A 13,560-nucleotide genomic window follows, 5' to 3' on the forward strand; every position below is an offset into this window, starting at 1 on the left:
CTGAATCCTGTTTCGGGTGGGGAGGGGGGGCATGTAGTTTTGGTTTTAAGGGAGCGTCATGGGAAAATTAAGCCTTAAATGGGATAGGACAGGCTTTCCAATGCTTTTAGAATCGAAAGACCAATAAGGGGCAATTAGAGTTGGAACCGCCAGGACTTCTTTAAAATGCATATTTAAAAAGAGCATCACAGTGCAACGCCCAAGGAAGCTCCTACTAGGGGCAAATGTACAGAGTCTTACTCCTACTTCGCACGAGATTAAGATGTATATTTAATCTTATTTAATATTTAATAGTTATAAGGGTTCATATTTGCTAAAGTAAAAATATGGGAGAGTATATGGTTCCCATCGAAAGATAGTTAGCGAATTAAAATAATTATCTATTACCGGAAAAAAAAATTTAATGTAATTTTCTATGAATGCATCCCCAAAAGATACGGAAAACTTTGCATATTTTATACCCTCCACCTTAGCCCATGTTATTCACCAACTTTTCCGGTGTTTGATTAATTGATTGCAAGTATATCGCCTTACAAGGGGGAAGCAATCGACAGGGACGGCCAGACACACAGAGAGAGAGAGAGAGAGAGAGGATGACACAACATACATGATTCGGTTGGGTTTAGAAAAATGCCACCCCCAAGGTGAAAAACCATTCTACTACTCTAGTTCAGTTAAGGATATCAACGGATATTTGAAAATTCATATTCAATCCACGTTCGTATCCGTTTAAGAGAATCCAATCAGATACGAATATGTTAATCCCCCTATTCGATCGATTAATATTCGATTCGTTTAGCAATTCGATGGTAATAAAATATCTGAAATATATCTTTGTGTCCATCAATCCGATTAAGTTATCTTATTGGATTTTGTTTTCTTATTTTTATAATTTTATAAGTTAAGATAATGTGATTCATTTTCTAGATTTTCTATTGTTTTATTTACTCTGATACATGAAATCACATATCTATTAAAATAAATACAAGATAAATCAAAAGTAAAAAAATGTAAGAAAATGAAAGACTGAAGAGTAGAAGAAGTGGTAGTTTTTGAACTCTCAGGTCTCAACCCTAAGTTCCTAACCCACATCAATAAAACAGTAAAGATAACGAATAGTCGTAAATTCGTATTCGATCCACGTTCATATCCATTTGGAGGAATCCATATTTAAAAAATCACTATCTGAAAACTATCTGAATCCATCCAAAAACTAATAGGATATTAATTGAACCCGTCCGAATATAATTGGATACGAATATGATATGCCACTATATGACCGAATTCGATCTGTTTACATGCTTAATTTCAATTAGACAATGTCCTGTTTGATTTGAATGGGCTGGGTTTGGGCAAAAATAATTTGGGTTTTTCTGCTCCCGGGCTTAAGAATGGTTTCAATTGGTAATGAGCCATATTGGGCTCAATCATAGTTCTCAGGACCCTCTCCCCTTCTTATTTGCTGCCTAGTTGTGTTCTCTTGAAGCATTGGGTACTATTAGTGACCATTTTTTATTGTATTCTCTTTAGTAAAACAACTTATGACTATTCATGAACCAGAATACTGCGGTTGGACACCAAACAGGTCCCGGATTTCTGATTTGGTCTGATTTTGAACGTGGCAAGATTCTCTCTCCCATATCATTCTCCTAGTTGACCAATCTGAATCATGGTTCAGTCGTATACAAAAAATTTAAATACATTTAAATCTGAATAAATGCTTTAAAAAAAGTAAAATTTAAATACATTAACTTTTTTTTTTTTTTTTGAGGGGGGGAAATTTGAAGCAAGATAGAAGAAAAAAAATGCAAAACATTCTTCTTTGTCATAGTGGTTGGCCCTTGTTTTATAGAGGTCTCAAGCTTGAGTATGCATATTGAACTAGGTAATCCCTGCATTGGAGGGACATCGGTCTTGAACTGGTGGTTGGCACCACTCGTTGTAGTTGTGCCTGAGGCATGTTGGTCTTGAGTTCGAGACCACCCCTCCCTTAGGATCCGGCTCCTCTCCAAGGAGCTCAGCGCCCAGGGCATGTTCAAGGGGCATCCAAGGGAGCGGCTGTGCTGCACCCATCTTGGCGCACGCCTAGGGATATGTGCATCACAGCCCAACGGCTGAATGCTCCCTGGACGTGCTGGACTCCCTGGAGACGAGCTCAACTCCCTCCCCTATGACCTGCTGCAAATCAGGTACTTTCTGTTAACAAATGTTTGGCCCTTTCGTGGGTCCCTCCTGGCCCCTTCGCGGGTCTGCCCTTAGTTGGGCCCTTTGTGGGTCACCCCTAGTGGGCCCATCTCATCACCCCCCCCCCCCCCAAAAAAAAATATAAAAATTCCCTGCATTGAACTGAAACAAAACATTAGAATGTCCACTGTGAAAAGAGGCCCGGCTGGTTCAAATGGGCCGCTGGCCCCGACCAGTTTAGCTATAGTAATGGCCTCAATTCTCCTCTATTTGCCGAAGCCTTGGCTTTCCATTGCTCTCTCCACCAAGGCATGGACATGGAGGTTTCAAGGATATCCAGTCAAGTTCCCTCACACTGCCTAACTGCCTGGAGCTGGTTGGACCTGTAAACAAGACAACCTCGACCATATACTTGCTTACTTGAACACCCAGGTTTTAATTGAAGACATCTAGTCTCTAGGATTCACAGTTTAAATAGTTGTTTAGGTTAAAATGATTTAGCAAATATAAAGGAATGAAAAAGCCCAATAATCTCTTTCTTTTTCTATGGATCGACAGAAGGGTTTACGAAATTAGAATAGTACCAATTTAAACCGGGAATGGTTGAACTCAATTCCGGTTATTCAAATACATACATAAATAATACTATATGCGTTTAATACATGTTTTATACAGTTCATGTTTAAAATCTGGGAGCAAAAATACGGGTATTATATCAATATGTAACATACATGTAAATCATTCAACAAACACACTAATAGCATCTAAAATACAAATTTATTAAGAGCAAGTCTCCCAAATTATGTTAACACAAATATAATAGCTACATACTCAATCCCATCATACATCCCGCCATAAGATCTCATACTAGTACTTGAATGTTTAGGTAATCAGGCCTTGTAGGGTAAGGACACGCTTCTATTCTATCGGTCAGTCACCAATTAATAATCGGGCTCAGGGTAATCAACTTTTAAACAGGCTAATTGTCTAATTTGATCTCAGTCAGAGCCCGTCGAGATCCAATCAAACACCATTATTGATTAATTGGTAATCGGGTTAGGCTTGGCATCAGACGATTTACTAACTCATCGATCCAATGTTGATCTTTAACCAGTTAGACTTAATACACAGGTGCAAAAGCTAGGCTAAGACTGCATACATTATGACCTTTCCCAGACCCTGCAATGGCCGGAGCCTGGTGCACTGGATACACCCTTTATTGAAACTCCGTCTGTTTTTTTCTTCTTCTAATACTCCTTTTTGGGATAAAAGTTAGATCCTTTTTTTTTTCTCTTTGGGATAAAAGTCACTTCATATGGGGACTCCTTTTTGGGATAAAAGTAAGTTTCTTTTACTTTTCTCTCTCGTTTTTGGGATAAAAGTCACCTTATAGGATTAAAATCCTCAGCAATTCCTTCATCCTAAAGTGCTTTGTAGTTGTGGAATTTTTTTTGCTTCATCCAATGGTGCAAGCTCGATTGACTCAGATTTTTTTTTTCCTTTTCGGCACCAATGGATATCACATCTTCCACATGTCGAACTCTCAGGCCCGAACTGCAAGGCACTGCAGAGGATTTTTTTCTCACTTTATATGGGTATGGTTTGGTCCTTTTGACATAGTTTACTTGTCATCCTCACATCTAATCTAATATGCATGAGCATTAGCTGGATTACACTTACTGTACAGGTAGACTGGCTGTGTTTGATATGCATTTTTGGAATAGATTCTGGACATAGAGTGCATTCTGAAAAGTGATTATTTGTTATTTTTTAGGTTCAAAATGCATTCTACACCCAAAATCTAATATGAGAATGCATACTGAACACAACTCAACCCAAGATATCCTATTTTTGAGAAATGTAAAAGAAGAATACAATGCACATAACCCAAGAAGACGAAGGCTGTGTTTGATATGCATTCTTGTAATGCATTCTAAGTTGATTTTGCATTCTCGATATCGCCCAAGAATGCAAAATCGACTTGGAAATTGGAATGCATTCCAAGAATGCATACCAAACTAAGCCGAAGGTAACCGCATGGATTGACTTCATGACCACAACTGAGTCAAGTGGTCTAGAATCTAGATTGGTCGTCATGAGCCAACCCATGTCATCTTCCCCAGTGCATCCTGCAGAAGGTGGAGCTAAGAAGACCTTGAGAGGAGTCACAGCTTCAAATTTCAATGTTTCTCTTAAATCTATGAAGCATGCATACCCAACCAATCTGCAAACCAATTACATAGCAGATTAAGCACCTAAGAAAAACTTGAGAATGAAGTTGAAATTAATCCACAAAAGAGAGAAGGCTGCACTGAATGAAGTTCTTCCAAAGCAAAAAGATCAAATACCAGAAGGGTTTTTCTGTAGCCAGCAATTGAAACCTAACCTAAATCTGGATCAAAATGATTTCATGAACTAATTAACTAATCAAAACAGAGTCTACAGAAACCAGGAAAAGTCTATTTTGTTCCAGTAGTAATCAACAAAAAAAAACGGAAGAGATGAACAGGAAGAGAAATATTCAAGATTTGGATTCTTGTAAATCCATTACTTCTTTTCAACGTCTCCGAAACCCTAAACCTTAACGAAACCCCTAAACCCTCTTTAGGGAAGAGGGAAAACTAAAAAAGAAACTCAGAGAACAGATCTCATCTAGAGTTGGTACGGATCAAAGTCCTCCCAATCTCAAAGGAAAGAAAGGCATCAAGGCAAGCATAGTGCACCTGAGCATCGGTAAGATACAAACCGTTCCAGTTACTCATCGTAATATGACGAGGCTTTTCAACTTCAGTATCAAGAACCACCATCGCAAGCCTCTTCAATCCAGCTCTATTAAGGTCTTTCATGTCCAGCTTTTCAGCAGCAAGATTACGAAGATCCATCGTGCAAGCCACCCACAATTCATAATCTTGATAAAGCTTGTTGACGTCTTCCCTGATTCCGACCCCAACGAACGTATAGTTACGATTGTTGAGAAAAGAGTAGAGAGAATGAGGGATTCCATCGGAGTGGAAGATTTGGAAGATGAGACATCTCCGACCAACACAGAGTTGCAGAATTGCTACAGGATTGATAACGCCACGGCGATTTGGACGCCATTCGATGTCAAAACCGACGACGAGCTTATGCAGACGACAGCGGTGGATGTGTTCGATTAATGAAATCCATTGGGTGACGGCGAAGGAGCTGCGGGTTAGGGTGGCGGTTATGTTATCATCCAAGAAGGCGATGTTGTAATCACATTGAGAATTGTTATGAACAGTGTTATAGTAGTAGGCCATCGAGCTTCTTTTCTCGTTGCAGACACTGAGCTTTCTTCCCAATTTCAATATCGATCGATCGATCGATCACAGTGTGGCGAGCGAGAGAGAGAGAGAGAGAGAGGAGTAGAGGAGTGAGGAAACTTCTTTGCCCTGTCTGTTGAGTGATTTCGAAATTGAGGGAGGCTCGGCTTCCTTCTCTTATGAGAAACAACTTTCCCTTTCTCAGAGTGTCTAGCTTGGCTTCCTTCTTTTGTAAGAAACCACTTTCCAGATGATCGATTTGACTCCAAAACTAATCCTCTAATCGTATTATTGTGGGCTTCTCAATTAATCATTGATTAAGTTGGCGCAGGGCAGGGTTTTAGTAAAACTGATCCGGATCGGTCTGGATCAATTGGTTTTACCTTGGATTTTATTATCCTTTTACCCTTGGTTCATACCGATCCACCGATTTGGGATCGGTCTCTACTAATACTGATACAAATCAGTCGATTCGATTGATCTGATACTGATTCCTCAAAGCATGGCGCTGGGGCGATTATTTAGATACCATGGACTAAACTCATCCTTGTAAATTTCTCAGCTAGTCTAGAGTTGCCTCCATGATTAATGGTCATTACTTTCATATTTCTTTAGCTTTATTGGATGAGCTTTATTTACAGAATTTTGACAGAATCCCAATTTATCAGACGAACTTTTGTTGAAAAAATTCGATAGAACCCTGGCTTAAGTGGAGAGGGATCAATTATTTCTCTATCTCTCTCTTGAAGGACTATATACCTCCTAAAAAATATTGGACTTAGAAATGGATCACGCACGATCGCACGTACGCTTAGGCCAAATCGGATAAGTTCTCATTTTTGTGGATTCGGGACATCGGAGTATCAAGATAACACTAAAACAACTGAAAAACTCTCGGAAAATGGCTCATTCAGCATCGATATCCTATTCCGGGTTTTTACACCTTGGCCGGCAGAGTTTAGCCAATACAAAGCCCAACCCATTGAGGACATTGCTCAACCTGGACCCTCCCTGCTCCATAAAAAGCCCATTGAGATTTGAGCGTGCTAGATGGTCCCACGCAAGCACTAGAATGAGAGAGTTGAATTGGTCAAGACCTAGGTTAGTAGCATTGCACCCACTGGGCCCAAAATTAAGTGATTATGAGTGTTTTCTGTACGAACCTATTTGTTCAAGCCCGGCCCACAATTGACAGAGCTATAATTAACAACAGATTACAAAAGTTGCAACGAGAAGGGCCTGTACTATGTATCCTGATTCCTGACTATTGTCCTTTGTTCGTGGGCCATTCCCAGGCCCATCCATTAAAAACTAATCGAACCAAGAATTAGAATTTTAAAAAGTGTCAATCGGTTCGGTTATTAAAGACGAATCGAACCATGAATAAGAACACATGTTCAAAACTAATTCGATTCAGTTTCATATTCAGTTTAAATCCTATTTTTGGTCTTTGGGCCAACTTTTTATATCTTTGCCAACCAAAATCTATAATAAAGAAGGCTGTTTGGTTGCATGCACTTATGCCTAGGCCAAGGTTCAAAATCTATGTATCGGACTCGGGATCGGTTATCGCCGATACCAATTTGATACCAATGGATCAGTCAAACTCGGTTTTGGATCGGTAAAAAATTCAAAAAAGGTCAAAAATCCCTACAATTTCGATCAAAAAACCAAAAAAAAAAAATGGTAAGTATCGATCCAAGGAACGACCCAGGAATACCTAGACGGATCGGTCATGGTTGTTACCTAATCTGATCTGAGACGAACCATGGCCTAGACACAGGGGTAGCGAAATGACCACCCCACCCCACCCTCATACTGGATGAATCCGGATCAGCTACCCACATGGGGATAGATGGGGACAGATCTCAACCCTCCATGGGGGTGGCATGGGGGTGTGGATCCCACACCCCCATGGAGGGTTCAGATCTGTCCCCACCCATCCCCATGTGGGTAGCAGATCTGAACTCATATTGGATGGTATGGGTGTGTGCTCCCATTGATCCTCATGCTGTCATAGGATCCACGTGCTCAAGTAGCATTCTCTCTCCCTTAAAAAAAATATAATTTTACTTGATTCTTTATTCGGTTAAAAAATAGGTATTTCGCTTTCGATTCAACGGTTTAGTCATGAAACCAAAACCAAACCAAAAATTTCCCAGCCCTGGAAACCAAAACCAAACCAATTTACTTTGATTCAGATCAGTTAATTTATAAACGGCCGGTTTTGATTTCGATTCCCGGATTCTGTTCCGATTCTAAATTGGCTTCCAGTCCTAATCTGATATGAACATGGAAGGTTGTGTTGAGAAAGAGAAAAAGAGAAATCTTCAACTTGGAATTCAACATTATACTATAATTAACAACAGGGAAATTAAAAGGAAACAAAAAGTTGAAACTTTGGAAATAGAAGAAAAAAAAAAAAGATAGAAACTGTTTATGTATTGAGAATGATGGGATGACCAAACCTATAAGAGAAAGATCTGCTACGATAGAAATCAACCTCTTCCTGTTGCCATTTCCCGTCGTCGAAGTTCTTGGCGTAGCTCAACACATCGTACTTCACCTGCTGCAATTGGCTTCTGTTTCTTTTCAATTTCCTGACTCTACCAATCCTTCTTTTCTGTTGCAGCAGCGACCCCCATACTATCTTCCTTATGAACACCACCACCACCAATCTCTGTCTCTTGCTCACTAATCTCACCGCCGTTCTCTTCATCGCCACCCACATTCTCTCCGGCAAGCTTGTCGTCTCCATCTAGGGTTTTGCTTTTTTCCACTGCTTCTTTCTTCTTCTTCTTCGATCTCTTCTATTAAAACCCTACTTGAGTCTCACGGGGCAGCGGAAGTTATAAGTGATTTCTTCATTTGCAAATCTTAATTCATTAATTAAGTATTTATATTCGATGGATTTGATTCTTTTGACCTCTATTATTTCTTGAGGAATCCAATGTGGGGTATTCGCTTAACTGGCATTCTCCAAATTACATCAATTACCCCTTAACAGATTTAAAAATCGTGGGCATTTTTTTCATAAAAAAAAAAATAAAAAAAAAGGTCAGTTGCTGTTTTTTTTTTATAAAAAAATACTGAAAGTTAGTTGTTGCTATTGGGTGGTTCTTGTTTACATAATATAACCAAATCATGGTTGGTTACACACAAAACCATATGTTCTAGGTATCGGTATCGGTATAGTCCTGCGCGATACTGATACAAATCGATCGATGCAATAAAAAAAAATGATTTTTTTATAAAATAAAAAATGATATTTTGATCTTGAATCAGACTAATATAGACCGATTTAATCGATATATACTTTATTATTAATATCGGTATAAGTGACCGATATAATATACCCGATACGGGATGGGGTGGGTGGTGCAATCCACAGAAGCAAAGCAAGCCTCCCTGGATTTAACTACCTAATTAAGTGCCACATGGGAGAATGATTTGATCAAAGAATCCAATCATTGGGTAGGAAAGAAATGATCTAGGGTGACCAAACTCAATCATATACTACCAATGTATTAGCTTAGTTTTTTTTTTTTTTTTTTTTTTTTTGTATTTGTTAAGGCAAGAGATCGCTGCGTAATCATGTAACCCATGCATTAACCGCGGGACCAATGAGAGTGCACACAGGGTGCTTCAATATGAATGGAATTTGTTATTTCACATGAGATGGATAGGTTGGAAATTTCATGCATTCTAGTATCTGGATGCAAGGCCATGTGACCAATTATCGTTCTTTTTTCCCAATTTGTTATTTCAAGTCGTTGAATCATTTTTTTCCCCTTATTCCACTCTACTATATAAATCAAGGGCAAGAGATCTCTATTTGGTGGTGTTTCCTACGCGTTCCCACAGGGTACCGTGAGATGATGCCTCTGCCCTACTAGGTAGATACCCCAAGCGTGCTTATCCATTGGAGATCGTAGAAAACACCACCAAATAGAGATCTTTTTTCCATAAATCAAATTGAATTGTTGTATGACAGGTAAAGTTTGAAACAACTCCCATGGCCATCCAACCCCGTTACTCTATGTAAGCCACTTAACAACTTCAAAACTGTCTGTCTACCTTTGCTTCTATTCTTCCATACCATTTTCCCATTTCCACCCCAGAAGATGCTTCTAGCCTTCGATACTTAAATGTTCTTGCCCATCCACAACTCATAGAAGTAGAATAAAATTGTGGTTTAAATAACATTACTAAAGGATCGGATATAGATCGGATGTCATCGGATCCGAATATTCTCTGCCTGGATATGGATATCCCTAATCGAATACGGATGTGAATCAAATTCAGATTTTCGACTATCCGTTTACATCTTTGACTTGTGTAACCCAGACCTTCCTCCCCCAATGGATATGATTCACTCTCAATCCATGTTTTAGTCTCATAATTCTCATTTCCTCATTCTTTAGAACCTGATAAATCTTCAAAAACCCTCTATATCATTAGTTGGATATCTATTCGGATCAGATAATTTTTTTCCGTATTATTCGAATAAAAATTTGGATACCCCTAAACGAATATAGATGCAAATTGAATTCAGATTTTTGGGTACCCGTTTACATCCCTACATGTAAGAAGACGAACACTAATCAAATGAATCAAACAAATCAACAACCGAGGAAAATTGGGACCTTGATCCTCTATTGCCAAGCTGTCCGGCAGGACCCTACTGTCAAGACACAGCAAGGTGGTGAATGACTGTCTTACCCCTGCCCAAGTGCCTTGCCCGAGTGGGGGTAAGACAGCCATTTACCACCTTGCTGTGTCTTGGCAGTAGGGTCTTGCTGGGCAGCTCGACAGTAGAGAATCCAAATTAGGAAAACTGTAGCTACTAGTACATAGTCCCAAAGGTCCTGCAGCCCAAACATGTTTTGAAATAAGACAAGATATAAAAAGGAGCCATAAATGTAATGTATTACTGAAAATGATTTGTTATCATGTTGGGTAATGTAATTGAACCTATTCTGTAACTCTAATCATCAACAGATTAAAAAATGTTATCCATAGGTGTGAGGCTTGTGACTGACAGGCACCAAACAAAATAAACAAGTCATCATAATTCATAACTTTCGAAATTTGACTATCATATCCCTTTTGGGATTGTAAAGTCCTAAAAGATGGATTAAACAGTGCTTTAAAGTAGTTGCTATTCTGATTCTTTTGACCCTAATTTAGGGTTGAGTGATACCTAATCTTGGGAATAATTTTGATTTACATAGATATCAAACTGTTATCAGATTAAAGTCTTAATGGCATCTATATCCCCCCTTTATTGGAACAAAATTATTTCCAAATTTTTATCCAAAAGCTGATGATTAATGGGTGGCTGCCTTTATTTATTTATAAATTCTACATGGTTGCATGGTTTCTACACCAGGCATAGGAATGCGGGAAAGTATCACCCAATCTCCTATGAATAAAAAATCTCATATATGCTGTGCATACTTTCATTGGCCCCCCGTCACTAGTGTAGGCGCTACACGTCCAGACATTGATCTCTTGCCTTTATTTTTTTTTTCCATTATCATTAGTAGTTTCTAATTGGTAAAGTACTTATAATAAAAAATAAAATAAAAAACTAATTGTTAGAGAGAGATTTATAATTACTTAAAATCCTCCTCCAATCTTGTAACACGATCCATAGATTGTCCCAAAAAAGAAACTAGAAACCTGATAATAATGTTACAATTTTTACTAGGCCTTGTTTGATTTGTTGATATTTTACATATATATATATATATATATATATATATATATATATATATATATATATTTTGCATTTATATTAAAACAAACAGTGAAAAATTCTATATTTACTGGAAAATTTTCCTTTTCGCCTTTTTTACATGGAAACAAACAGAGCTTAGCAAAAAAAAAAATTCACCGTACGTGAAAAGAATCCTACCATTGAGATACTACATTGAGCCTCTCGTATTATACAAACTACACTCTTCATAGTGGGTGAATCGTTGAAGAGATTCTTCATAGTGAAAAGAATCTTACACTTTACGAGATTTCCATCCAAGTGCAAAATCCATGAGTGAAGAGATTCTCTCTTCATAGTGGGCGACAAAAAACTCAATCTATTTTCACTCAAATCAGAAATTCAAAGTTATGTTGAGATTGTTTCAAGGACAAACTTAATTTTTAGTTCCACCCAAAGCTAGGCTAGAACATTGTTAAACCCCGCCCCATATGTGAAGGGAAACCTGCTTACCTACTTGTTTGCTGGCTCTTTCAAGGACTAGAACCATTGAAGAACCACACTTATATTGATGTGTGTGAATCATACCATAGTACCAACAGTCAAATTGAAGTTGCCGAAATCAACCTTTATTCTATTTAGGGTGTAACTTGTTGTCACCAAAATGATGAACTAAGAAGTTGTAATTACATGTTCTCTTATTCCCAAAAATTATTTAATGCAGAGAAAATTTTTTTTTTTTTTTTTTTTTTTTGGAGAAGTTTTTACAAGGTTGAAAGTTATTTAATGCAGTATTTATATGAAATGATAGAATTTACCCTCATTCATTGGGGGAAAAGAAAATTACAGCTTCTTATCTCACTATTTTGATTACCCTGATTCAATTTTATTCATAAAAGGGAAAAAACAAAAAAAGGAAAGAATGTACAAGCTCATAGGGACCAATCAAAACAACAAACAAACTCAGCTCATGGTCCTACCTAATAAGAGAATAGACTCTCCAAGACCAACTGGAAACAAAGCACCAAACCTGAAACTAAGCGATCCACCCCATTTTCCCAAGCAAGCACTAATGGAGAAGTGGTTTCTCCCTGTCTCTTTACCTTTGATATCCAAACCGGTGCTCTCTTGTTCACCACATTAGATCGAATATTCATAATAACACAAGGTTTGGTTCTAGTCCTGTTGCAAAAGATCCAGGAATATCTCTTGCCAAATATGAAAGATGGTTGCACAAAAGGCATTAATCTTGGCTATTGTATCAATTGAGTCCCCTCCAAATTCGTTCGCCGCCGGGGGAGGGGGGGGTGTTGATGATCTTCCTCTTCTTCAGCTGGTCCAACATGGGCAAAGCATCAACTAAACAATGCTAAGTAGAAATTGAGTGTGTTGGGGTACTACCATGGAACCAAACAACCTTAGCCCATGCCACTATGGGGCTCTGATGTTTGATAGTCTCCCAAGCTGATTTGGAAGAGAAGCACCCCGTTGAAGCTGATTTCCATCTTATCTTATCAGGATCTCTTGCATTGAGTCTCTGTAAGCTAGAGAGCTTAGTCCAAATATCAAGAAGCATCATGAATGCACCAATGCATATCTATCCAAACCTGAGTCGTAACACCGTGTCAGGGTGCCAGTGGTCTAACCAATTTTTTGTTACCTGCCCATCTCCAATAATATGCTCCACCAATGCCTCTGCTTTTGATCTTATTTTTAGAATTTTCTTCCATACTTAATAGCAGTTTTTCAACACCTTAACCATCCACAGGGATTTGGACTTCAAATTTCTATGATGCACCTACTTGACCCAAATCCTATCATTCTTGGAGGCGATCCACCACACTTGCTTTAAGATACCCGTCAAGTTCAAATCCTTGTTTCTCTTCATTCCCAAACTGCCCTTTGCTTTTGGTTTGCAAACCACCTCTCAAGAAGTGTAATGTATCTTCCTTTCAAGGTTTTGGACCTGACCAGAGGAAGAGAACATTGACTCAAAGGAGGTCCCTATACCTTGTCTAAATCTATACTCAGGGAAACAGAACTATAGGAAAGGGAGAGGAGGGCCAAGAATGAAAAGGTGGCCCCAAAGGTCTTGCAAAGTAGAGTAATCCATGAAGGCTAATTAGTTGCTTAGAAGATCTTGTCGGTGGGCTCTGTACTCCCATGGACAAAGGCCAGAGTGTGTGAGGGTAGGCCTGCCCCCTCCCATCCTCGCAGCCTATAAGGAACCTCCTGAGTAATGTTTCATATATATGACTTGAAATCTATTTATTTCAAGTGAAGGAAAAGAAATTATGAAAAAAAGGTGACATGCAATCATACTAGAAATTACAGGGAAGTGTATGCACATGCCAAAAAGGAGATCGAGTCAAA

General features: G+C 38.6%; 1 protein-coding gene across 1 annotated transcript; it reads right to left on the minus strand.

Annotated features, from left to right (window-relative positions):
• Positions 1–4,832: 4,832 nt before the first annotated feature.
• On the minus strand, positions 4,833–5,465 carry LOC122662794 (Werner Syndrome-like exonuclease). Its single transcript, XM_043858509.1, has one exon. It carries the CDS (start codon positions 5,463–5,465, stop codon positions 4,833–4,835), a length of 633 nt encoding a protein of 210 aa, XP_043714444.1.
• Positions 5,466–13,560: the final 8,095 nt, after the last annotated feature.

This window comes from Telopea speciosissima, chromosome 5 (genome assembly GCF_018873765.1).
Source record: "Telopea speciosissima isolate NSW1024214 ecotype Mountain lineage chromosome 5, Tspe_v1, whole genome shotgun sequence".
NCBI classification, from domain to species: Eukaryota; Viridiplantae; Streptophyta; class Magnoliopsida; order Proteales; family Proteaceae; genus Telopea; species Telopea speciosissima.

Excerpts from the sequence above, each read along its gene's own strand:
- LOC122662794 (XM_043858509.1), bottom strand. The coding sequence starts at position 5,465 with ATGGCCTACTACTATAACACTGTTCATAACAATTCTCAATGTGATTAC.